This window comes from Poecilia latipinna, unplaced genomic scaffold (assembly GCF_001443285.1).
Source record: "Poecilia latipinna isolate Pla-1442-1.1 unplaced genomic scaffold, P_latipinna-1.0 Scaffold214, whole genome shotgun sequence".
Lineage (NCBI taxonomy): Eukaryota > Metazoa > Chordata > Actinopteri > Cyprinodontiformes > Poeciliidae > Poecilia > Poecilia latipinna.
In genome coordinates, this window is record NW_015112830.1 from 204,525 (window position 1) to 229,435 (window position 24,911).

Genomic DNA, 24,911 nt, shown 5'->3' on the forward strand with positions numbered 1-24,911 from the left:
TGGAACTCTTTAAAACCGGGGGGTGTTTTTTTTTAAAAAAAAAAAAAAAAAAAAAAAAAAAAGCAGCAGAAAATTTGTTAAATTTTCTGCTTTTTTTTTTTTTTTACAAATGTGTATATTCTGAAATTTAAAAACCTAATACTTTGTCTTGTCACAACATATCAAAGTTAAAATCACTTTCTTACAGCTCCAGATCTGTAGGACAATCTTACAGGACACAAAACAATATGTAAATTGCACCTTGCTTATATTGATTCTCTGCTCAAGGAAGAATAAGGGGGGAAAACAAAAGAGAGATTTAAAAAAAAAAAACAAACTGGGATGAAACGCTACAAAAATAAACATTTCCACACCAAGATTTAAAAGTGTCATCCATTCATCCACGCCGCTTAAAGGCGTCTAGTTTTAAACTAGTCTTTCAAAGACCGATTCTCGTCAGCAGATAGTAAAAATTTCAAAGCTAATTTATTTACTATATGCGGGAACTAGTAAGCTGAACCCAGCATCTGGTAACAAAACAGATGCCGTTAAGAGACACGCTAAACATGCTGACATACAAACAATGCCATGCATATACATGGACACACCAAGCTCCAGCACAGACAGGCTAAAACTCAGGAAAAAAAAAATGTTGCTGCTTGGTTGACATGTTATACTCAGTTTCAGCTGAGATCTGATGTAATCGGATGTTATTGGTTTCGGGTGCCTTATTTTAACGTTAGCGTGAGGGTAAAATCTGCAGCGAATAAGCAGATAATTAAAACCGTGTCATGATTGTGAATCCATATTAAACCTTCTGCTGCAACAAGTGACCCAAAAAACAAACAAACAAACAAACAAAAAAAAAAAAACACAGCGAGCCCCCCACCCACCGCTAAAGCCGTAACCAGAACGTCCCCCGGAGCCACGACGCAAGCTTTAGTAATACAGTCACAGATGGAGGCAGTGCACCAAGGCTAACACCTGAAAATATTGCTAAGTGACAGTGAGCGACTAATTACCAACAGAACAAAAAAAAAAAAAAAAAAAAAACAGATTCATAAACTATCTTTCAAAGAACTCGGGGTGTCTAGTTGTAATTTACTGACCAGTACACAGAAACAGAGAAGATGGGAATTGGCTGTTAAAAAAATAACAGGAGCTGTTAACAACCTGGCTGTCAAAGGTAACATGACGCTGAAGTGCTAAAAGAAAAAAAAAAAAAAAAAAAAATAGCAATAAAAATCATCAATGAACACGATTTTTTTTAAAAAAGAAAAAAAAAAAAAAACAGCCGCAGCCAGGAGCTCCTCGAAGGCCCACCCAGCGTTGACAGCTCTTGTTACTGGTAGTGCTAACTCAACCCGACGGCGCCGACGTCATCAGACTTGGGTTCAGTTGTCGTCCTCCTCCTCCTCCTCCTCGTCGTCGTTGTCTTCATCGTCGTCCTCGCTGATGAGGTATCCACGCGCTCCGCTGGGATGGGGCGGCGAGGGTGGAGGGGAGGTCTTGGAGAAGAAGGGGAGGCGGAAGGTGGGGGAGGGCGAGCGCTCGTCTCGGCTGGGGCTGCTGTTGGGGCTCTGCCTCGGGCTGATGGCCTGCAGCATGCGGCCCTTGCCCTCCTTCAGCATGTGCTTCTGTAGGGCACAGAGGAGTTCAGTGTACAGTCAGCAGGGCAGGGCCGGCCCAAGCTTTTTTGGGGCCCTAAGCAGATTTTCATTTGAGGCCACCCCATGTCAACACCAGATGCCTCATCATTCCTAAGCTAGTCTATGGTGTCTTTAGCATCACTTATAACTAGCATACATCATATTAATGTTGTTACGGCTAATAGTTTTTAACCTTGAAAGGAAAAAAAAAAGAGAAGATATTAAAATACAGGGTGGCATTTAAGTGTGTTATACTATTTTAACTATTTGTAAACACTAAATGTACAGAAAACAAGTTAACAATATCTTATATTTCCCCTACAGCTGGAAGATATCAGCCTATTATTTGTGCAACAACTATAAAAATAATATAGAAATGTGAAATAGAATTTAGTTTTTATTTTTTTTAATATGTATATATTTTATTATGCCAGCTTGGCGCTCATAACTCAAATATGCCGTGGGCCGGCTCTACAGCAGGGTTTTAATCCTCACTGGCATTCATGAAGTAAACTTTGTTACTGACCTCTTTTACAATTTATTCATCTCCTCTCATTCTTTGTCTTATTATTAGTATTATTACCCTTTGCGTTGTCCCTCTTGATTCCTACAGTTTTCTAGTGGTTTTATCTCTGTCCGCATGTTTTTAACCTCTGCAAATCACTTTGCAGCATGAAAAGTGCTCTATGAATAAAGTTTGACCGACTGAACATGGAGCTCCGAAAAAAAAAAAAAAAAATTATAAAGCACTGCAAAATATTTGTTGATTTCCAACATACGTCACCGTAGCCTGATGGAGGTAACCTATAATGAAATCAGAGGAAAACTAAAAATATGTTCCCATCGGCTTCTTGCAGAGTACATTGGTTTTCCCCCCGTTTCATTTTAGGGAAACCTCCAGACAGGTTTCTATGGTCACAGAAACTCCCTGGCTGTTTGTTATCATCCATCGACACGACGCTCTGCTGGCCGCCACTCCCTGCTGCGTCATGAAGCTCAGCAGCAAGTTCTCACATGAAATTCTATCTGCTTGCCTGCATAAATATTCAGATATAAATGCATTCCTCATCTTGGGGAAAAGCAGAGCAGAACTAACAAAACAGAACTAAATTCAAAAAGAAAGGAAAAGGAAAACACTTTGCATTTTGGGATATGGTAGAACCGGAGTTAATTTTAATGTTATGTTTATAAGGAACTAAGAAAAGAAAAAAAAAGCAAACAATGTTGTTTGCAAACAGTTACGGTGCATATAAGTGTTTTCCAAGATTAAATATAAGTGGCTGAAATGAGTGATTTAGCTTAAAATTATAACATTCAAACTTATGAAGCTTTTCCTTTCTGTGTGCACATTCACACAGCATTTGTTAACATGTACTTTGAGGATTTTATCTGACTTGGGACCCCGGGGTGAGATTAGCTTTCTACAACATTTAACAAGTTTATAATACAGTGGGAGCTCTCTCTACGCTGCAAAGACACAAAATTTTACCCAAGTATTTTTGATCTACTGCAAATATCTTAGTATAATTGAAATAAGACAAAGCTAGTTTACAAGTACTTTACAGCAAGGTGTATGAGCTTGTTTTGAATCAATAATTCCTTAATATTGATGAAAAAGCACATGTCTGATTGGAAGTTTATTTTGAAATAAACTGTCAATGCAACAAACACGAAATTATTGACTTGAAAACAAGCTCCTACATCTTGTTGAAAAGTTACTTTTAAGTTAGTTTTGTCTCATTTCAAATGTGGTGAGATATATTCACGAGAAACTAGAGCAAAAATATTTGGTAAGACAGATTTTTCCCATAACACGGCTGCAAAACGCTGAATTATCTCCACAGCATGTCATCCAGTTCTGTAATGGAACTTTTTTTTTTTTTTTTTGCTTTATGTATTTTGGAACAGGAAAAGTAGAGTAAACATGCAGAACAGTGACTGGACTTGAACGCTCCTGTTCCATAGCGATCAGGTTTGAGAACTGTTATAGAAATAGAAGGATGTTGATTTTTCCGTCTGGTAAACCACGTCGTATGATTGTCACATACTGTGTCGCAGTTTTGGTCATTTTCACTTATTCCATTCCAGTCCTCGTCAGAAACAATGGCCCAGCTTAGATTGGAAATGTGTTCCTCAGTTCTCACCTTTATAAAAATGTGTACCTTCAATTGTTTTTGGAAAAGATTAGTTAAGATTTTGGAGACCAGACATCAACCAAATCCCCATCAATTGTTGGAGCGACGAGGAATCGTAAAACACGAGTATGAAGGACGAGTATTCAGACCGCAGCAACGCATCCCCACACCGTTACCGCGACGTTTTTTTAACAAACTTTGCTGATTACACAATGATTTGGAACCACAAACGAGCAGCGTGCTCACCAGAGCTCCCTCAGGGCCGAACATCTGCAAGAAGTTGCCAATGAACTCCCTGGACTTCTCCTCCCATTTCTGGATGAGGTCGATGCTCTTCTCCTCCACCTTCTGGACGAACTCTTTGCTCTTCTCCTCCACATCACGCACCTTCCTCTTTACCTTATCGACGCGCTCCTGCAGGTGGTACTTCTTCTCCTGGTGTGAGAACAGCAGTTATTTGGTTATTTAGAGAGATTGTTTTTCTTGACCTTCTTGGAAACGGTGAGACAGCAGAGGACGAAGCCATGGAGGCGGCCACGTCTGTGACGAAGCAGAAAAATCGTACGTTGATGAAGCTGACGTTGAGTTCTTTGGCTGTGTAACCTCGCTGCAGGTTGCGTCTGACGTACACGTCGTAGTCGCGTACGATGCGAGTGATGATGTCAGAGGTGGAGATGCCCTCTGTCCGCTGGGTGGGAGCAAACATGCCTGCAGAAATGGACCATGAGAAGAATGTTCCCACACTGTTTAGGGCGAAGTTCAGCGTTACTCTTCCTCAGCATGTAAGGTTTGTGGGACAGGAAGTTCAATTTTGGTTTGACTGGTTCTTACTGAAAAAGTTCAAGAGACTAGCATAAATGCTTTTGCAACACATTGTAACCAAAATTGCACATTTGTCATTTCAACAATCAGAGGTTTTCAGAACATTGTGTGTATTCCAGGGGGTTTAAAGCATTTAACCCAGAGGAAACGCATACATGAAGCCCAGCATCCATTGTGTCAAACAAAAAGAAAGAACTTAAATCTTTGCAGGGTACATCATCCATTTCCTTTGCCGCCATGACTCACCTGCTTCTTTAATGTGCTTGTACACGTCATCACTCCCTGCTGATGAGTACGGGATGTCATCGTGGGCCACAAAATCAATCTGAACAGGGCATTGAGACACACATCATTCATCAGAGCAGATTCGGATTGATGGTTTTTGCTCGAGAACAAGAATCCAGACAGTCGTTTCACTCGCATGTGTCTTTGTGTTAAAAACTCACGCGATGTTTTGCAAGGAACTCTGGTGTTAACGTCCAGGGAGCGTTTCGCACCACTTCGTCCACGTAGCGGCAGTGTCTGATGGCGTCGTAACGCTCATCCTCGTTCATCACAGTGAAGCCCTTGTATTTGTGGGTGAGCTCATCACTGCAGACTGTGAAACCAAGGAAATGTTTACATTAAATCACTGGGTTAACCCCTTTAGGAGTAGTGTTGCAAAAACTCCCCACACAACCAAGCTGGTGTATGTAAAACCTCCTAATGCCTGTTGATGCCTAATCTACACATACCAAAGATCATATTGGATTCACTTTACTGCCACCTAGTGGATATAGTTATGATAAATTATACTTAACTTTTATTTATCTACTAAGTATCTAAATTAATGTTTAGTTTACAAAATGCCTAAATTGTAAATGCCTGTTTTCCTCTAAAACATTCAACTAAGATTAAATCTTGTGCAGATGCCAAATTATATCAGCGGGTGGCATAATGTTGATTTATCCCGAACAGTTTCACCGCCGAAATATTTGTACTCTATTGAAATGATATAGTGAAATACATTTTTCATCATTAAATTGTTCTCAGTAATATTTCTATAGGACTTCATATTGTTGATTTGCCATCTCTCCTTAGCTGTGCAGTTTCAGCTTTTATGATGATAGCAATGTGGGTTGTGTAGGTCTGGATATGGAAAGCTGAACCTAAACAATCTTCTTTATTTGCTTTGCAAATAAATACTCTTGACAGAAAACATCCATCTAACATAAGCCCAGAACACTCTCAGAAGCATGAATAAAGAACTGCTGTGGAAGTTAGCGTTTTACATGCAAGGAAAAGAAAAGCTGTGTTTAAGGACGTTTGACACCAAAATCCTCATAGGAAAAAAGTAAATAATCAAGCAGGAAGTCATATTACACAACTACAGAGAAATATGCATGGTGTTTTATAGGCTTTATAAAGAAATTGCAGATACATGAATTGGAATATATTTCATTATTTCAGCTGAGGAAGGTACTATATCCAAAAGGTAAAGATTTGGATTTGTGATCACGTTTCTGCATTTGATTATATAAACCGGTGCTTCTGATGCTTTTATCACCAATTACCTCCATTTTCAGAAGATAAACAAACTGCAGCTCTTCCCACTTGAAACCTTACATTAGTTTGTATGAGGGAACGACAAAAAGTAAACTTTGCCAAGTTTCCTTAGTAAACTAGTCCAGATATTTTATTTTTCTATAAAAAAGCTATTGGTACTTTTATCTGCCATCTCTCTCTGTTCAGAGATCAAACATCAGGATGTAACATCTTTTAGAAGCTTGTTACCATGACAACCATCTGAATTCCCCAATGTGCATGTAATGCTCAATGAGAGAATAAACCTGAAATTGCTCAATATAAGATTGACCAAGAGCTTTTTTTTTTTTAATCCAATTTTATTTTACCGTGAATCTAAAAAACACACGAGCTTATCACTTCATGTAAATATCGAAAAGATGTGGTATTTTTTTTCTCATCAATTCATTAATTTTCCAAATCTAGATGGTGTTCCTCTTCCCTTACTAAGTTATTACTGTATTATTTACTTAGATAGTGCAAACCTGTGCTCCAAAATGTACAAACGAATCAGTTGCGTCTGGATGTTATTCTAAGGGTAAATAAAAATGTATGTTTGCAAAGAATGTTGTTTTAATCGTTAATCCACTTGAAACATGGATCACAATGCGCCTGGATTTATTTTTTCCATATTTTTCAAATTCTGTAAGCACACTCAGAAGAAGGCATTTTTATGTTAAAAGCACAGCTTACTGTCATTTAAGTTTCATTTAGACTTTAAATTATCATTTAGTGTGCAAAAAGTCTCAATATGTGCAAAGTTTTGTCCTTTCCTTGCCACGTTACCCAAAATCCAGACTTTTACACTCGACTCACCTCCGACGATGAGATGCGAGTTTGGAAAGAGGCGCTTCGCCTGCATCAGAGCTCTGGCGTGACCTGAGTGGAAAACATCAAAGATGCCATCTGCATAGACTCGGACGGGTCTGCTGACTGGAGGGAGAGAAACAAGACAAGAGAGGAATTAATAAACGAGCCACTGGAGGTGAAGGCAATAAGGACTGAGAGGAAACTTGCAGACGCCCAACACAAGTTTACAAAAACCAGAGACGGCGGCACAGTACGAATGAAGTCAAAAAGCAGGGAGTTGATGTGAAACTCACGCGGTGTTCCCTTCTTTGCCTCTTCCATGGTGACTCTCTGGTAAGGTTTTTTATCAGCTGGCTCGAGCTCATCGGCAAAAGGCGCAGGGTTTTTCAGTCCCTAAACCATCCAAATGTGTGTGAGAAAAAAAAAAAATATACATTTGTAATACAATCAATGTCCTTTAGATTAACCCAAAATGATTCACTAGCATCACCCTCAAGCAGGAAAAATGTTGCTTTTGCTCTAGTTTTGTAATGTTTTTCCCTTTAACAAAGCATAAGGATGTGGTAATAAATGGTCATGTGTTTGAACTGAGCACTTCTTAACAGAGATCAGCAGGACTTTTGAAACTCTGCTGCCTAATGCCATTTGCAACGCTTGGAACATAAAGGAATCAGCAGAGCACGTTGGGCGAACAGAAAACACAAGTCAGGCACATTTCAAAAAATTAAAAGCTGAAAGACGGAGCTGACTCACCACGGTACATCTGGGGATTTTCCCAAGTCGTTCCCCCTCTTCCGTCTCCCCGTTGGAGCCTTCTCTTTTTCTTTTCCTGGACATCACCAGCTCGTTGGAGCTCTGGGCCGCCATCTAGGCTCACAGGCAAAGAGATGTATGTCTAAAACGCGCCACAGTTCACACACTCGGGCGTACCGCATCCTTTAAAACACGCCGCACAGATACACGCCCTCAACTTCATGCTGCGTCAGGAGGCAATGCCGGGGGCACGAATGCATAATTTTAGAAGACTGGACTGACTGCAAATCCGGACAGCTGTGACGCTACGGAGGCTGTCATGTGCTTGGTGAACTTTGACCCAGTAGATAAAAACGCAATGCGAGTCGTGCTCTTTAGCCTTCTATTTGACTAAATACAAAATTAAACAAAACGAGAATAAACTCGTAGTGATATTTAGAAAATAAATAAAAACAGAACTAATACATTTTTTGTTTTTATGTCGGGGGGCAAAGGATGATTTTTTTTTCTTTTTCTAAAATGTCTGACTGAGAAGTGATGCGCTTATGCATTACATACTTTTTATTTTCTGATGACATTTTTATGCATATTAAAACAAAAGCAATAAATAACTTCCCGTTTTTACTAGATTTAAAATAAAAACTGATTTTGCTCAGAGGTGTTGTATTTAGGGCTACAGATTATTAAATGTTCTTCTAGACATTTTTTAACGTGGGTTTGCTTTAGAAAAACACTGATAGTATTTTATTAATTAAAAAGACAGTTCCAACATCTGTAGTTTACCTCCCAGTTTATCTTTTGACACTTAAAACAAACCAATAACACACACAGGAAGTCTTGCTTTGCTGTGGAGGTTTCCTCACATCTTCTACCATCCTGTTTTGGTGACAAAATGACACATGGCAGTTTCAAAAAAAAGAAACAGGCCTCTGTCATAATGCTATAATTACACATTACGGAAACAGTAAGTCGGTAGTCTTGAATTAAAAGTTTCCATAAATTCCGATCATCTCAAAAAACAAGTAAAGCATAGGTTAAATAAAATGAATCACCCACATTTACTTTGAAGAGTTGCTGGAGGCACTAATTGCTGCAGCGCTTATAATAGTTTATTAATAAAACTGCTAGGATATTTTCCCGTCTCATGAATGAATGCAATCAAATTACAGCCTGGATTGGTCAGCGACTTTGTCAGCCTGTACGCAAAACATCCAGAAGCCACATAGGATTTGTGAGAAATTATAATTTTCCTCTCATTGTAAAAGTTTTATGCTTCTCTACTCTACAAAAGCAAAAATAAAAATACAATAGTTGCTGGTTATTTGATTTTACAGTGGCATAAACCATTTTTAGATGGAATATATTTACAAAACTCGAGAGGGTTTTGCAGGCCTGGGCATTTTCTATTTTAAGTAGGTGAGGGCAAAAATGCCGGTTGGGATCATAGAGGTTGCTGACCTCTGGAGCAGAGTTTTAAATCTGTCTGTGATCCCAACTCCCACACTCCTCCAATCTATATGTCAGAATGCAGCAAAAGCAAGTAACTCAGTGCATGCATAACATTGCAAGGGTTCCTGTGTTATGGGTTGCGACTCTGCCCCATTCCTCACATTCCATCACACCACTAAAACAGAAGCCAAAAGTCGATTAAAGGGAGTGGTCACCATTCATACGCCATTTCTTTATCTTGTATTTACATAATAACCATACTTCATTATTTACACCTATCACTTTTTTTATTTTATTTTATTTTTTTGCTGGACGTCAATGTTTGCTGAAATCCACAAGTTATGAGAGTGTGACTAAGTGTTATCGGTAAATAATGTAACAGTACACGTTCCAGGTGGTGATGGTGACCCGATCTCACACTGGGCAACTTGTACAAGTGTTCCCTCCCACCCCTCTACTCTCTTTTCTTTTAGCTGCAGCAGGAAGTTCTGCAGGGCTCCCACACTGACAGGAGATTTACAAGAACAGCAGATGTCATTCTCATTGAAACTGACTGCTATAATAAGAAAGGAACAAGAGATGGTGCCAAAGTCTTATCTGACCACAAAAAGAAGCGAACAAGGGCAGGGGGCTTTGGGGGCTTTTAGCTTCATGTAATAGGGTTTACTGAGCCAAACTGAGATGGTTGTTTTTTTTTAATAATGAGCTTACTGATATCTTTGAAAGTGGAAAAACACTGTAGGACTAAAAAAAATGTTTCAGGACAGCTTTCCCCCCCTGGAAATCAGACATTAAACATGTTTGCCTCTTTAATACAGAAATATTTCTAATAAGTTCTTCTGTCTTGCTGATCGCCACCTTTCCAGTCTGAGGGCTTCAGCTGCATTTCCCAACATTTTTCTCGATAGGAGTGAAATATCACTGGCACATTTTTGCAGATTTAAAAATTAATATATGATTGCAAAAAGGTAAACTCTTCCCTCGGTCTGAAAGTGATCAAAAGCAGCTGACGGAGTGGTTATTCTGGTGGCACTGCTTGAGTAGATCAGCCGTTAAAACCCTGACCTGTTGGTTGTTTACATTAAAGCTTCATTTAATTTAAAACACCAAACACTCGACCTGCGATATTGGCTTAAGATTTAAAAACTGTCTCAAGTTGTTGCCAACTTACCGTGCACTCCTTTGTCCCGGAACCCTGATTTAAAAGGGTGGGCGGATTCCAACACCTCGTCCTGCCAGTGGTCTTAGCTAACGCCGCTAGCCGCCGTCGAAAGCTAGCTGTCAAGTTGTGTGGCTAAGTTAGTTAGCTTAAACTGTTAGCTAGGTGCTCATCTGACATCATTAGCGTGAATAAAACTCCATGAGCGACCAAAGAACCGGTTCCGGCTGCGTCGGTGGCGACAACTAAGCGACCGCCGAGAAGATGGATAGTGTATTAGCAGTGACAGCCTGTACTACAACGCTGACAGGTCACCAACACAAGAACTACAAACCTAAGACATCCTAACAGGAAATACCAAACAACGCGTTTCCGGTTAACTGTTTTCGTTGTGGCGCCGTCTAGTGGACATAATGTTTTATGCATGCAAATGCTCGGCCTTGCTTAAGGATTCTTACTTCAAACTTCAATATATCTTGTAAGAGTCTTATGACAGACTACTCCAAAGCAGCAGATAGCAAAAGTGGAAGAAAAAACAATATGTGGTTTTCAAAGCATATAATAAAAATATATGTTTTTTGTGTGTTTGAGCAGATGTTTTTGCAAAATTTTAAAATGAGTCTTGTGAAATCTAGCTTTTGGCTCTAGCTGCTTATTCACCCATTTTCTACCAAGTCCCAATTTTCCAACTCATTTAATATTTCTGGATATGACTCTGTAGCTAGAAATAAGGGGAAATGCATTTGTTTTTTGAGTCTGGACAATTCAAAGGTCAAAGTTGGGTAAAACGTAATCATGGATTAATGAATGAATACAATATTGACAAAACTTTTCCTTACAGAAGATCTCACTAACAAATCTTTTTTGATATTGAAAGAAAAGATTCAATATCAATTCCACATTATTCAATAGTTACTATAGTTATAGTTGCTTGAGCGGTTTTGTGTAGCAGAAACAATAAGGACTATTGCCAAGTCAAATAACTCAATAAAACACTCCCAAAAAGTCATTACAGTTGTTTATTGCTATGTTTTGCTTCATTTCACAATAAGTGCTATGTCCTACAAAGTTAAACTGTAATGTATTACATTTTATTTACCTGTTTACAAATTTAAGTCATTTTCACCCAATGCAGTGTTTTTTGTAGCTCCATAACTTCTTACAGGTGAAGCACAGAACATACAGTCTTAAATTTTTACTTCTTAAATTCCCAACTCTTTCTAAAGGTCATTAAACAAACCCTCAAGATTATTGCATTCCAAAGGTGCAGTAGTATAATTTAGGAGTGTTTGAACAGAGATGCATATAAAAGTTGGGTATTAGAGAAAAACGTATGTCCTGCAGAGAGCGTCAGGGAAAGGTGTAATTTAAAGTTCACAGGGATGGATGTTATGATGATTGATGCCTTCAGTGTTGTGCAACAAAAGGTGTTGTACAGGAAGTAAAACAGTGATCCTGTGCTATCTATTCAAATATGACAAAATATTGTGCTGCGGAGGACACGGTTAAACAATATTGGCAGATTTATGGTGTGAGGCAGTTGAAATAAATGTATATGATTTAAAGAGAAGACCCTTCCATTTCTGTCATGTCAACTGAGCAATTATAGGACCATGTTAACCATTAGCCACCTGGCAGAAACCCTCAGACGCTCTGTCTCTCTCTGGGTCTCTTTGATCACAGCCTCACCTGCTGCTCTGATAGATGGGATTTGCTCTGCAGCTGAAGTGGCAAACACAGAGGTGATTTAAACATTAATAAATAAAGCTACACTCTTTCATGTTTGTATGGTGTTTTTCTCTAGATCCAAACACCGACAGCTAAAGTTTTAGCAATCGTACATCCATCTTGTTGCTCCTTTTTATGTGTGTTGATAAAACACATCCCCACAGCATGATACTACCACCAACTATGTCCGTTCTAATTATTTATCTTCACCCAAAATGTTGCGTATATTGGCCAGAAAGTTCATATCTCATTTTACCAGGACACTCCCTTCTATGTTTGTTTTGACTCCTACATGGATGCATGGATGTTTGAATGTTCATCGGTTTACGGTTGCGCCGTACCCGTTCTCCATGTCGATATGGCCCCGACTGTTCAAGATCTCTGCAGAGAGAGAAATCACATATGAGAGTGTATGCAGAATTGATCAATTATTAACAGGAATGACAATATATATGTGGTGGCTCAAACAGTGGTCCCGTCCTTTCTCAAATGGGGAATCGGGTTACAATCAAAAAGCAAATCACAGGCAGTCGTGTTTTGGAAGATTCTACACAAAGAGTCACTTTCTATTGACTTTCTAACATCAAAGAGATTGGGCTGACCAACTAGTTAATGAGTTTCTGCAACACTCCCATTTGGGTGGGGTTGAACCACATGAACAGAGTAAATAAAACAGAATAATTTTCTCCTATACTCCAAGATTAAACAGGACTAAGCACCACTTTGTGCCAGTCCATCACCTAAAATCCTAGTAAATTAAATTAAGGCTTGTGATCGTAATGGGGCAAATGTAAAAAATAAAAAATAAAAAAATTACATAATGGCCTAAATGTTGGATCATTTAATAGGGTTCATATCATTCATCTTTTATTTTAAATACTTTGATTAAAGCAAGTTGTTCGGGATTCATAAACAAATGTACCAACCTGTGTTACATTGGCTTGTTCTTTGTGCAAACCCATTATTCCTGCATATTTCCAGGCAACTTACACTATAGTTGACTCAGCTTCTCCCCCCTTTTAACCGCAGTTAAAAAGCCATGTCCAGCTGTGTACCTCGCAGGGAGAACATTGTTACCTGTAGGGGAAATCTCTGATGGCGGGACACAATCAACCCATTGAAGCAGGCATAAAATACGTGTTTCTCTCCAACATAATTGTTTTACTTTCTTATTTTTATTGACTATGACACTTGAGTGACTCTCTTTGTCAGTCGTACGCTTTAAGAAGGTCTCGCAAAGAAGCTGAGCTACCTTTGCCGCGTGTGGCTCTTCTGCTGCAACAGCACTCTTGTTGCTTTATGGGAGCTCCTATTTTGTTTGAAGCTGGTAATATGCTGGTGTTTTATGTGCACTGGTCTAATGAATCCCCCTCCACCCCAACCCATTTGAAGAAAAAATGCAGAATGGGTGGAGTTTGGCCCTCTGGCTTTGGCAAGCCATCCAATCAGAAGGCCCGATTTTCCTTGGCGATTCTGATGTCCAGTGATGTGCAGCTGAGGATGAGAGCAGAAACATGAAGATGGAGCAAAAGGTAAGCGCGCTACATTTATTGTGAAATCATGCTTTAAAAAAATGAGAGAGAGAGAGAGAGAGAGAGAGAGAGAGAGAGAGAGAGAGAGAGAGAGAGAGAGATGTTTTTAACTTTTTTGGGACAAACTCTGATGAACACTGATAGAAAACAAATTGTGAAATTATATGAATTTATTGGTGTGCTAATGTAATTCCAGATGTCAGAGATGGTTTTCCTGGCTTCATTATTGAGAAAACTCTGCTGCCTGCTGGTAATGCCAGGTCTGTCAGTAAGATTATTAGTATAATTCCTATATTGTCCTGCAAAAATAAACCGCCTTTAAATGCATGTAAAAGATTTTAAGCATAAAAGAAAAAACAAAACAAATAAGACACAAGAATCTTTGTCTTTATTCAAGCTTAGAGTCATTTGACTGCCTTTGTTTTCTGCTTATCTTGAAGTCTTGTTCATGTAGTCACATGTGTTTACTGAATCTTTAATTTCATTTTCTTTTATTTTTGGCGCTTAGCTTAAAATACCTGTCGTCCCTTTAGGTTTCATAGGAGCAACGTCTCTGACGAAAGTAAAGCCCCCTGATGGTATTTCATCTGCTATCATTTCAAACCGTGATCAGATTCATGTGTGAAAGTGAAAATAAAAGAAATACCTTAACATGAGTACATTTCTCAAGTCCACCTAAAGATTTTATCTGTAATTTAAAAAAAATATGAAATCTAAACCAATTTTCATTTTGTCTTCGACAATCCTCTTTCCCCCTCCAAAGGAAATCCTGTCCGGATCGGTTCCGCTAAAGCCAACGATTTCTTGGCGAACTTTCGACCCAAGAGGAACGCTGATCCTAAATGGTACCAAAGTGACCCCGACTTTCAGTCCTACTACAGCTTCTACAACAGCATCGGACACGTTGAAGGAGTAAGTTGACGACACTCAGAGCCCTGATTGAAATAATCTTGAACGATCGCTGTATTTCATGGGTTTTATCTGCGTCAATGTTACATTTTTCCTCTAACGTCCCTCTTGGTTTCAGCTTTATGAGATAGACCGGATCCGGATGTTGTATCAGCAGATGCGTCACCTGGAGCTGAACTATGGGCCCGACGCTGCCAGCTACCAAAACAAAATGGGTGCTGCAACCAGCACCGCAGTACCAGCTACAACAACTCGCCCTCCTGCACCCCCCACCGCCCCGGCTCCCACTCCAGACCCGCTGGAGAACGCTGAGAAGTTCTATCTGTGCAACCCCAGGGACCCTCTGTGCAAACCTCGGATTGTCTACCTGCCGACGGGAGCTGTCCCAATACTGTGTGACCCCAGACTCAACCTTGCATGCAGTGCTACAAAAGAAGAGGGGGTTAGAAATACTACTCCATCTCAACCAACACCAGCCACTCCTGCTCCTGGAAAGGCTGTCCCACCCGTCCCTCCACCGGTCACCAAGAAGGGGATGGAATACGACTGTGACCCGTACTGGGATCCAGACTGCCTCGTCGACCAGCCTCCCCATCCTGCGCAGGAAGCATCATCCCCTGTAGCACCAGACGAAGAAACAACAGATGAAGGGAATGTTCCTGTTGTTTTAAATGTAGCTAAAAAGAAGAGGCCCGGCCCTTATTTTGACCCTTATGACTTCCAAAGTGACCTGTATGACCCCTACCGTTATGCTGAGCCAGCTCCGGATCCACAATAAAAACAGACTGTTCAAATCGATCGACAGCCAGACCAAAACAAGAGTATGGTTCAGTAATGCAGGTTAAGCTGCAAATATTACACAATTTCTCAGATGAAAAAAAAAAAAAAAACAGTACAGTGCCTGTACAATGTGAGTGACCAATGCACAATAACCTCTGTTCACATGAAAACATAAATGAATAAAAATGCCTATCAGATAAATGCCTTTACAGGGGTTTTTATTTCTATGCAGTTGACAGAACATCCCTTTATATTTTATATAGCAGTAAAATAAAGCAATGTCTTAATTCTAGCAACTTCTATTTTTTATCTTTTTCTTCCAATGTGTAAGATACGTCTTCTAACTCATAGATTAGACAAAAAAAAAAAATCTATGTGTAACAGGAAACTACAACTTTAATATGTTTTGCAAGGTACGGTATGTCAGGACATCAGTGTCTCTAAGACGGTCCGTTGTGCATGAAACCATGGTAGTCATGGGGGAGTTTTCCTAAAGTTGTTAAGGCAAATTATCACAGCAACAGGCAGCACTCGTTATCTCCAATCTAAATGAGCTTGAGCATTTTTGCAGAGGAGAAAGTCAAGATCTCAAGACACGAGAAGCTGACGAATACCTCCGATTTTTGTTTGCACGAGATTTTTAAACACAAATTACACAAATTCCTACACATTTGAAGAAAAAGAAAAAAAGTGGAAAGTAATGACAAAAAAAGTGAATAACTATTTTGGTAAGAATGTCTTCACTCCACCAGGAGAGGGCGGTAATTCTCTCCTGCTGTTTTGCGTTCAACCATTAAAGACGAAGATCGACGCAGCCTCTTCCAGCATCATCATCTCCACCCTCCATCATCTTTTCTTGGGAATAAGCGGCCACAAAACTGGATTCTTTCTTCACTTCGGCACCTAAACCTAACTTCCGACACCAGGTATTGAATTACTTCCTCTTGACTGTGGCATTTTATCCCTTTGGTCTGGAGACAGAAAACAGTAAAGCTGTCCCGTCGCTTTGTTGCGGTTGTAGTTAGTATTGTGACAGTAGGCCCGCAGCCGGGGCTACCATGGAGATTAGCATGCTAGCACGGCTAGCTGTCCGGTTTGGAGGTGTAGCCGCCAGCTGGATTATAAACACATTAGCCCCGCTAACCAGAGATTATGATAAAACGCGATTCAAATCGGCGAGTTATTGCAAAGAGAGACGATAAAAATGCTCACAGCTGCTACTTTTCCTGATTTGTCTGCAGTTATTTTGAGCAGTGGGTGGAGTGAGTTTAGCATATTAAATACCAGCAGGGTTAAACTTTAATATAATTATTTGTGGATGTTATAATATTGTTTAAGAAGCTTCCGATTTTTTTTTATTATTATAGCTTATTGTACTTACTATATTTCTAATAAAAATAATACACCCCTGGTTGATCTATGGTGTTAATCAAGCAGATAAAGAGGACATTGTTTCCAACTGCAGGCAGCTTTTCCCACATGTTACCAGTGTGACAGGCCCAGGGCTACGATGTACTTAAATAAAAAACAGAGAAAAACTGGAACAATGACATAAGACATTTGTATAGTAAAATAAAATAAATAAATTACGATAATTAAATTAAAATGTCATTTACCATAAAATTTGTTTTGAACCACAGCCATCATGCTTGTTTTATGTTTGATATCTTTTGTGTGTTTATATATTTGTGCATCACAATATCTGTTAATGATTTTTTTTTTTACTAATATGTGATACATTCCTAAGAAGCAGTAGTAAACTCATTTTAAACAATGTCTTTGCCTCATAATTAAATTGCACTGCATGCACTCCCAATATGTTTATTTAACTAGGCTGAACATTAGATTTTCAAACACGGAAACATATTTGTGTAAACTTTGGTTTAATTCAAAATATTGAATTTAGATGTTTTAACACTTATTGTGACTGGAAAGAGATATTTCTTTAGAGTCAGTGGTTTTGCATTGAGTAGAAACTGAGACAACTGCAAAATTCTCTCTATTTATACATGTAAGCATTTGTCCACAAACCTTTTATTGGAGAATTTTCAAGGAAAAAATCTTGTCCAATTTTGTTCAATGACCAGTTAATTGGTGCAACATAATGTGACAAATATATTATTGCATGTTGTGTGGTTAGTGCTTCTTTGCTGATGGTCTTCCCCTCGTTTGCAGCATGTCTGACAAGAGCGAGCTGAAGGCTGAGCTGGAGAGGAAGAAGCAACGGATCGCCCAGATCCGCGAGGAAAAGAAGAGGAAAGAAGAGGAGAAAAAAAAGAAGGATGTGAGGGACGCCTCGTCGCTTTAGCGGCTACGTTGCGAAGACGTTGCCATGCTGACGGTGAGCCTGTTCCTTCTCCGCAGGGAGAATCCAAGCGTGGCGCGGAGGCGGGGCCGGCTGGCGGCGAAGACTCGGATCTGGAGAGGAAGAGGAGAGAAGCCGAGGCCCTTCTCCAGAGCGTTGGCATCACCCCCGACGTCCCGCACGGTAAATGTACAGTGTCGTCTCGCTCCTTTATCCCAAACCGTCATTTTTAACAGCTCATCTTGTTCTGGCCATTCGCTTGATGTCTTTTGGAGCGTTTTTATAAAATGTCTGTCTTAATGTTTTTGTTTTTTGTTTTGCCCAGCTTTTATATCACTCTCATTTCCTCTCCACGACACACACACACACACACACACACACACACAAATATGTGCACATGTTATGTGTTTTGCGCATGACACCTTAAAACCTGCCTGCCATTTATTTTCATTCTCTCTTCTCTCCCCTCTGTCTGTCCTCTTGTGTTTTGTCCTCCTTGCTGCATGAAAACTCATCCACTCACTCCTCCACGCGCATCCCGCCCCGTCTCCCCCCCTTCAAACATTCACTGTCTTCCTCACTCCCTCACTCACTCACTCACTCACTCACTCACTCACTCACTCACTCACTCACTCACTCACTTACTCACTCATCCGTTGGTCACGTACTGCGAAACGCACACGCGTTCACAGCTCAGCCCCTGAGGGTAGTAACAGAAGATACGTGTCTGTTTCACTACCTAGTCCCCGCCCCCATGTCTCCCTCCAACAAATCAGTGGGCAGCGATGCTGGAAGCCAAGATTCCGGGGATGGAAACGCAGGACCAAGGTCTGTGTGGGAGTCTGTTTGTTTGAGACATAAGAGGTTGAATTTGCTGCTTTTATTTTATATTGTTTTTTTGTTAATTTTTTTTTACAAGTACCTGCATGGAATTTTATGTGCGTGTGTGTGTGTGTGTGCGTGTAAACTTTGTAACGACACATGAATAAATTCTGACCTTTCTCTATGTCTTCTCGCCACCACGCTAATGTTTAATCCCATTTCATTTTTGTTTCCGGGTCTTTCTCGCTCTGTTTTTTTTTTTGTTTGTTTGTTTTTATTATTTCCCCGTCTTTCCCATCTTTAACATCTGATATGTTTTGGCCCTTCATCTTTGTTTGCGTTTCTCTTGTTTACTCTGTCCTGCATTTCTCTTTACTAACACCGTCTGGTGATTTGGCTGTATAAGGACTTTGCATTGGGATCCTGACCCCTCCACTCTGCAACTCCACTCCGACTCTGAGCTGATGGGGTACTGCTCCTCCTCTTTCCTTTAGCTCGTCTTCCGACTATTTGTGCTTTCATCTTAGATTTGTCCAAACGTGTTAGCTTTTTGCATTAAATTTGTCTGTATACCATTGTTTATGTCCATTTGAGAAAAGATTTAAAATGTAGTATATAGATTTATGTTTTTTTTTTTTTTTTACCTACTTCCAGTCTAATAATTCAAACTTCATTTTTATTCCAATCGTGTAGACGTGGAACGGTGAGACTTGGGATGTCCAAACTCATCCAGGTGGATTTTGTCCCGAAGGAAATGGTGTCCTACTCCAAGGAGACGCAGACGCCCACAGAGGCGTCGGCTCACACGGATCAGAAAGCGGGTAACTCACCGCTGGCGTGGCGTTTCTGTTCTTGTTTCCCTTTGCTCAAGTTGATTTACGGCGATCTGCGTTCTGTGTCTAGACGAAGAAGAGGATGAGGAGATAAGCGCTCCCCCGCTCACAGAGGACGCCCAGGATGAGAAAAATGAGCAGAGCGAACAGCAGGAGGAAGGTGAGGACAGCGGGTTATGTAGGCGTACAGGAAAAAAAAATTTGCTTGCTGACCCAGAATTGGACAATTTTCAGTTTGATCGGTCGACTCCCTGGTCGGAACCTCAAAAATCCGATCTTTTCCGATCAGAGATCGCGCTACGTTCTGCAGGATTTCTGCAGGGTATAAACAAGTCATGAGATGAATTTCAATTTTATGTGCCAATTAGGTTGAGGTTTTTCATAATAGTTCCTAAACTGTAGTAACATCTTGATATTCTCCATGAAATCATTCATTGCTTCTCTTTTGTTATGTTTTTTGTAGAATCCAGGCGTCATTTTATGTAGCAAAACAGAAATTGGTGTTCTGTTTATTAAATTACAAAACATTCATGTTACCTGTTACCAATAACTAACAAGGAGAGTTTTCCCCATTGATGTAGCTCTGAAATTTAAACCAAGAGGGTCTCAAAAGCTACGTCAAAAGAAGCCATTAGCTGCTCCTGATTCAGGCTGCTAGAGATTAAGAGACTTCTGCAAAAAAAAAAAAAAAAAAAAAAAAAACCTGAAGGGATTTCAGATTTTTCTTTTTTTTCCTTTTCTGATTTTAACTTTGTGTCTAATTTATGTTATTATTAATCGCTACTTGTTTGAACCGTTTTCTTCTCCTAGTGTACGTTCCAGTCTTAATCGATCTATGACGAGCACAACGTGTTGCCTACAAAACAAAAAGAGCCCTTTCTGTATTTCCCTTCCTGTAACGTTTATGTTTCCGTGCGCAGACGCCCCCAAGGAGCTGACAGAGGAAGAGAAGCTGCAGGTCCTTCACTCTGACGAGTTCTTGTCGTTTTTCGAGCGCGGCAGCCGGATCGTGGAGCGAGCTCTGGCCGAGCAGGTGGACGTCTGCTTCGACTACAGCGGGAGGGATCTGGAGGATAAGGAAGGGTGAGGCATGAGGGCAAAGCGACCTCACAGACATCGAACGGTAATTTTGCTGGAATTGTTAACATTTTAATGTTTTTTTTCTTTTCCTGCCCTTTTCAGTGACTTGCAGGCAGGAGCGAAACTGGTTCAGAACAGACAGTTTGCAGATGAGCGCTGGACCAAGAACCGAGTGGTGACCTGCCTCGACTGGTCACCTCAGGTGGGATGAATTCGGACAAATCACCTGCTGCGGCAAGATTCTAAGTACTAATACTGTTAAAGAGACTTTCCATTGGTGTATTTTTTACCAACAAATATACAGGAGATTAGGGGTGGGCGATATGGACTTAAGGTTTTATCGTGATATTTTGTGGCACCATTGTGATAACAACAAAAGCGACGATAAGATTTTTTTTAGGTAACTGTGTGGTATAGCAATCAGAGCCCCATAAACACAAATACTGCTCTTGAAAAATAAACCAATTTGTAACGTGCTTCTTTAGGACGCCAGTCACATGAAGAAGTGCGATTTGTATGACCAGACTGCACGCGTTTAGTCATATTTTCAAATTTATCGATAATTATTGACTCTCTCATTGAATAGACAGCAAAGAAAATCCGCATCATTAATTGGACTTCGGCATGACGGTGATAAATTTAAATATTTATCACGATAATTGATAAACGATGTGATGAATGCCTAGGGTTAGGGTTTGGCCAAACAAATTGTGTAATTAATGATAAATTTCCACAGCAGGAGTTTAAACAAACAACTAACTTTATTTTGTGTGTATCTGAATCTATAGGCAAAGCTATACATGCATATAAAAGATTAGCCATCTTATGACTTGTGGACATAAAGAGTTTGTTTTTGGGAGGGGAGATTTTATCCCAGTCAAAAACTGACGTGTCATTTTGTAGCTGACAAACTACATATAAGAGTTTAATGTATTTTGCAGAAAACCCGGACCGGTAGTTTGAAACGTACCTTGACGCTTTGAAAGAAAACCGTTTCGCGCCAGTCGGCTTTGGGAGAGAACTTGTTTTGGTCTCACTTTAACGTCTTCCCGCTGCTCTGATTGTCTCAGTACCCAGAGTTGCTGGTTGCCTCGTATAACAACAACGAGGACGCTCCGTACGAGCCGGACGGCGTGGCTCTAGTCTGGAACATGAAGTACAAGAAGGCCACGCCAGAGTACATCTTCCACTGCCAGGTAAGTGCTCCGCGTGCTCTCCAAAGAGTCCCTGCAGTCTGAGAAGAAGGATGCGTTTAGAGACTCTGTTGTGTCGCCTTGCTTGCAGTCTGAGGTGATGTCGGCTGGCTTCGCAAAGTTTCACCCTAACCTGGTGGTGGGTGGGACTTATTCCGGACAGATAGTCCTGTGGGACAACAGAAGCAACAAACGCACTCCTGTTCAGAGAACTCCCCTGTCGGCGTCGGCGCACACGGTAACGCTCCTCATTGCACCTCCCTCCACCTCTTCAAATCTCAGCCGCTTTTATTGAAAGTTTTGTGTATTTCCGCCAGCACCCGGTCTACTGCGTGAACGTCGTCGGAACCCAGAACGCTCACAACCTGATCAGCATTTCCACCGACGGCAAGATGTGCTCCTGGAGTCTGGACATGCTCTCCCAGCCGCAGGTTTGCCGCGCTCGCGACCGCAGAGATGCTGTTGGGAGAGGATCCGAGGGGTCTAAAGCTGCCCGTGTCTGGCCCGCAGGACAGCCTGGAGCTGGTGTTCAAACAGAGCAAGGCGGTGGCCGTGACGTCCATGGCGTTTCCTCTGGGGGATGTGAATAACTTTGTGGTGGGCAGCGAGGACGGCTCGGTCTACACCGCCTGTCGTCACGGCAGGTGAGGCCTTCGGAAAAGCGGTTCCTTTATGAGCGACGGACGTTCCGGTAAGGCCCTTGTGAAGTCGTTTTCCTTTCTCGCGTGTGCTGCAGTAAGGCAGGCATCACAGAGGTGTTTGAAGGCCACCACGGTCCTGTGACTGGACTGAGCTGCCACAGTGCTGCAGGACCTGTTGATTTCTCTCACCTCTTCATCTCCTCCTCTTTTGACTGGACCGTCAAACTGTGGAGCACAAAGGTCAGACATCCCGCTGGTCACAGACGCACCGACTTGCGGGTTTTGATTTTTCTGTACACAACTCCTTCGCTAAATTTCTCGTGATTGTTCCGCTGCAGAGCACCCGTCCTCTGTACTCGTTCGAGGACAGCTCCGACTATGTCTACGACTCGATGTGGTCTCCGGCGCATCCCGCTCTGTTCGCCTGCGTGGATCTGTCCGGACGGCTGGATCTGTGGAACCTCAACAACGACACCGAAGTACGCACACAGTGCTCATCCGTTTTTTTGGGCTACGAAACTTTAACCGTTTTGCCTTTTTAACCCGGCGAACGCGTCGCAGACACTCATGCCTGGAATATAGTAGTTTATGCTCCTTCTGAGTGAACGATTGTGTGTGCGTTTTAGGTTCCGACTGCGAGTGTGTGTGTGGAAGGGTCTTCGGCCCTGAACCGCGTGAGATGGTCTCACTCTGGAAAGGAGATCGCCACCGGAGACTCAGACGGACAGGTGCAGGTGTACGACGTAGGGGAGGTGAGTTTGAGTTTTCAGCCTCTCGCTGTAAAATCTTCAGGAACGGTGCTGGGAAACCGAGTTTGATTTCAGCTTTTGACTTGAAGTGAAGCTGAACAATCTGGCATCGAGGTTTAAGGATTTTCCGCAGTATACATTTGACCATTTTGTGGTTTCTGTTGTTCTGGAACATCCTCAGGAATTTCTTTTCATCTGAGTTTGTTACGTTTCAGGAGACCGACTAACTGAAAGGAGCACTACCATTACACACACTCTTTCTAGCCAGACTTATGCCAGAAAGCGTGTGTGTGTGTGTGTTGCCCCTACAACTTGCGAAGGGACATTTAACCTTTAAAAATTCATTCTTTGTTGCATCATCATTGTTCTACCTGGGAGGAAGAACTATATCTAAAAGCCCCAAACTATTCTGGAAAAATCTTTCAGACGTCACTCTAGAAATCAGCTGTTATTGAGAACTTAACCCGACGTTCTTTTCTGTCTTCCAACAGCAAATCTGCGTTCCCAAAGCCGACGAGTGGACGCGTTTCGTCAGGACTTTGGCTGAGATCAACGAAAACAGAGACGAAGCTGAGGAGCTGGCTAACGTCTGATCCTGTGACCACTCCCTGCTAACCATTACTAGATTCCTCTCCAGTATGTTACTATAGCACATTATATAAGACACAGCCAGGGGGGAGTCGCACCGTCTTCTCTGATTTCCAGCTTTTCCTTCTGCCAGAACTTGGGCCTGAGGAGATGCGCTGAGCTAGACAGACAGGAGAGTTTTAGATTTAGGTTTTAGAGAGAAAAAAAAAGGGGGTTTAGAGTTCGTGTGTAGTTAAAAGATGAATTTAGGAAGGGATACGCGAAGGTGATTTTCAGCCCGATCTGGACTTCTAGCTTCGACCGCATCCTCAGGGCTCCAGGAACTGCTGTTCTCCTGAGGCCTCGACCATTATCTTTTTTACATATGCAAAACCTTTCTACACGCACCTTTTTATTGCCATTCGGGTGTTTTACATATTTTACAGACGCGCTTATGCTGAAGCTGGCACACTATTGAGACAGATTTGGAAGTCTAAACATCTGAGTTGTACGTCTTCGGCAGGACAGTGAATGTGCTCACACACACATACACACTCCAGGCCTGAAGAGTGTCATGCTTACATTCTAATTGCTACTCTATTTAATATTTATTACTGTGGCTGCACTTATTTAAATATTTTTATTATTCTGAAGATGTTTCTTTGTACTTGAGGAGTACAGTCCTGAATTTGGCACTACAAGCTTTTAATATGTTGGTAGTTTGAATTTAATGACACTACAATTGTTTCTCTCTGTAACCATGGTTAGTGATTAATCCTGTGCTCTTGTACTAAAAAGCAGGACGTGTTTATTGACTATTTCTTGAAGAGAAATGTAAAATATATTCTTTTAAATGGTGTACCACGGAGGTTGGACGCTTTTTTTTTTTCTAGAGATGAACCAAGAAATTTTTTCTGATTTTAAATTTGATCCGCCGATTGGAAAGCCAATAATGTAGCCTAGCTCTGATTACTGAACCAGGCTGTTTCCAGGTTCGTTATTACAGCAACAGCCTTCAGTGTGGATGCCGTTGCTGAGCGCAGACTCAAAAGGTCAAGTGAGGCGTTTCTAAAAATGAAATTGGGGCAGAGATTTAAAAATCCATCTAGAGTGTTTTATACAGCACACAGTTGTGACTGTGAAACAGTGAGAGAGAGCCACACTTTTAGACGATAAAAGGAAAGCTACTTGTATTACAGACAAGTAGCTTTCCTTTATAGAGCATAGTGGATTTGGAAATGTCCATCTTTTGGAAAGACTGAGGCTGCTGTTTTTAATGTTGGCCACAAGTAAATATGCTACATGTAGTTCTTCCTAATTTCGTCTTCCATTTAAAATGAGAAAAAAAATAAATTCTGCTCCTCCTATAATTGATTCTGTAAAGAGAAATTAAAATTGGCACTAGCAGGGTTATAGCTTTACAAAAAAAAAAAAAAAAAAGGGTTGGAAGTAA

At 40.9% G+C, this 24,911-nt stretch overlaps 3 protein-coding genes across 7 annotated transcripts; 2 read left to right on the plus strand and 1 right to left on the minus strand.

Annotated features, from left to right (window-relative positions):
- Positions 1-1,227: 1,227 nt before the first annotated feature.
- pcyt1aa (phosphate cytidylyltransferase 1A, choline a) lies at positions 1,228-10,668 on the minus strand. Of its 2 annotated transcripts, none has more exons than XM_015031658.1 (9): positions 10,332-10,668; positions 7,715-7,825; positions 7,252-7,351; positions 6,965-7,081; positions 5,032-5,183; positions 4,832-4,910; positions 4,329-4,471; positions 4,010-4,198; positions 1,228-1,616 (listed from the first exon to the last, which is right to left on the minus strand). In XM_015031658.1, exons 2-9 carry the CDS (start codon positions 7,823-7,825, stop codon positions 1,374-1,376), a joined length of 1,134 nt encoding a protein of 377 aa, XP_014887144.1. In that variant the 5' UTR covers positions 10,332-10,668; the 3' UTR covers positions 1,228-1,373. The 2 variants fall into 2 exon arrangements, with proteins under 2 accessions (XP_014887144.1, XP_014887143.1); XM_015031657.1 differs by having other exon boundaries at positions 7,712-7,825; positions 10,332-10,666.
- Positions 10,669-13,502: 2,834 nt separating this feature from the next.
- On the plus strand, positions 13,503-15,473 carry LOC106946941 (uncharacterized). Its single transcript, XM_015031641.1, has 5 exons — positions 13,503-13,579; positions 13,776-13,839; positions 14,113-14,157; positions 14,343-14,491; positions 14,607-15,473. Exons 1-5 carry the CDS (start codon positions 13,562-13,564, stop codon positions 15,264-15,266), a joined length of 936 nt encoding a protein of 311 aa, XP_014887127.1. The 5' UTR covers positions 13,503-13,561; the 3' UTR covers positions 15,267-15,473.
- A 582-nt stretch (positions 15,474-16,055) lies between these two features.
- On the plus strand, positions 16,056-24,798 carry LOC106946950 (cytoplasmic dynein 1 intermediate chain 2-like). 4 transcript variants are annotated; one of them, XM_015031660.1, is made up of 17 exons: positions 16,056-16,194; positions 17,444-17,552; positions 17,633-17,756; positions 18,266-18,401; positions 18,802-18,864; positions 19,089-19,216; positions 19,299-19,388; positions 20,149-20,311; positions 20,411-20,510; positions 21,379-21,504; positions 21,593-21,739; positions 21,819-21,932; positions 22,012-22,145; positions 22,238-22,382; positions 22,481-22,621; positions 22,769-22,894; positions 23,383-24,798. In XM_015031660.1, the coding sequence occupies exons 2-17, from the start codon at positions 17,445-17,447 to the stop codon at positions 23,482-23,484; spliced, it is 1,947 nt and encodes a 648-aa protein (XP_014887146.1). In that variant the 5' UTR covers positions 16,056-16,194; position 17,444; the 3' UTR covers positions 23,485-24,798. The 4 variants fall into 4 exon arrangements, with proteins under 4 accessions (XP_014887146.1, XP_014887147.1, XP_014887148.1 ...); XM_015031661.1 differs by having other exon boundaries at positions 18,317-18,401; XM_015031662.1 differs by lacking the exon at positions 18,802-18,864.
- Positions 24,799-24,911: the final 113 nt, after the last annotated feature.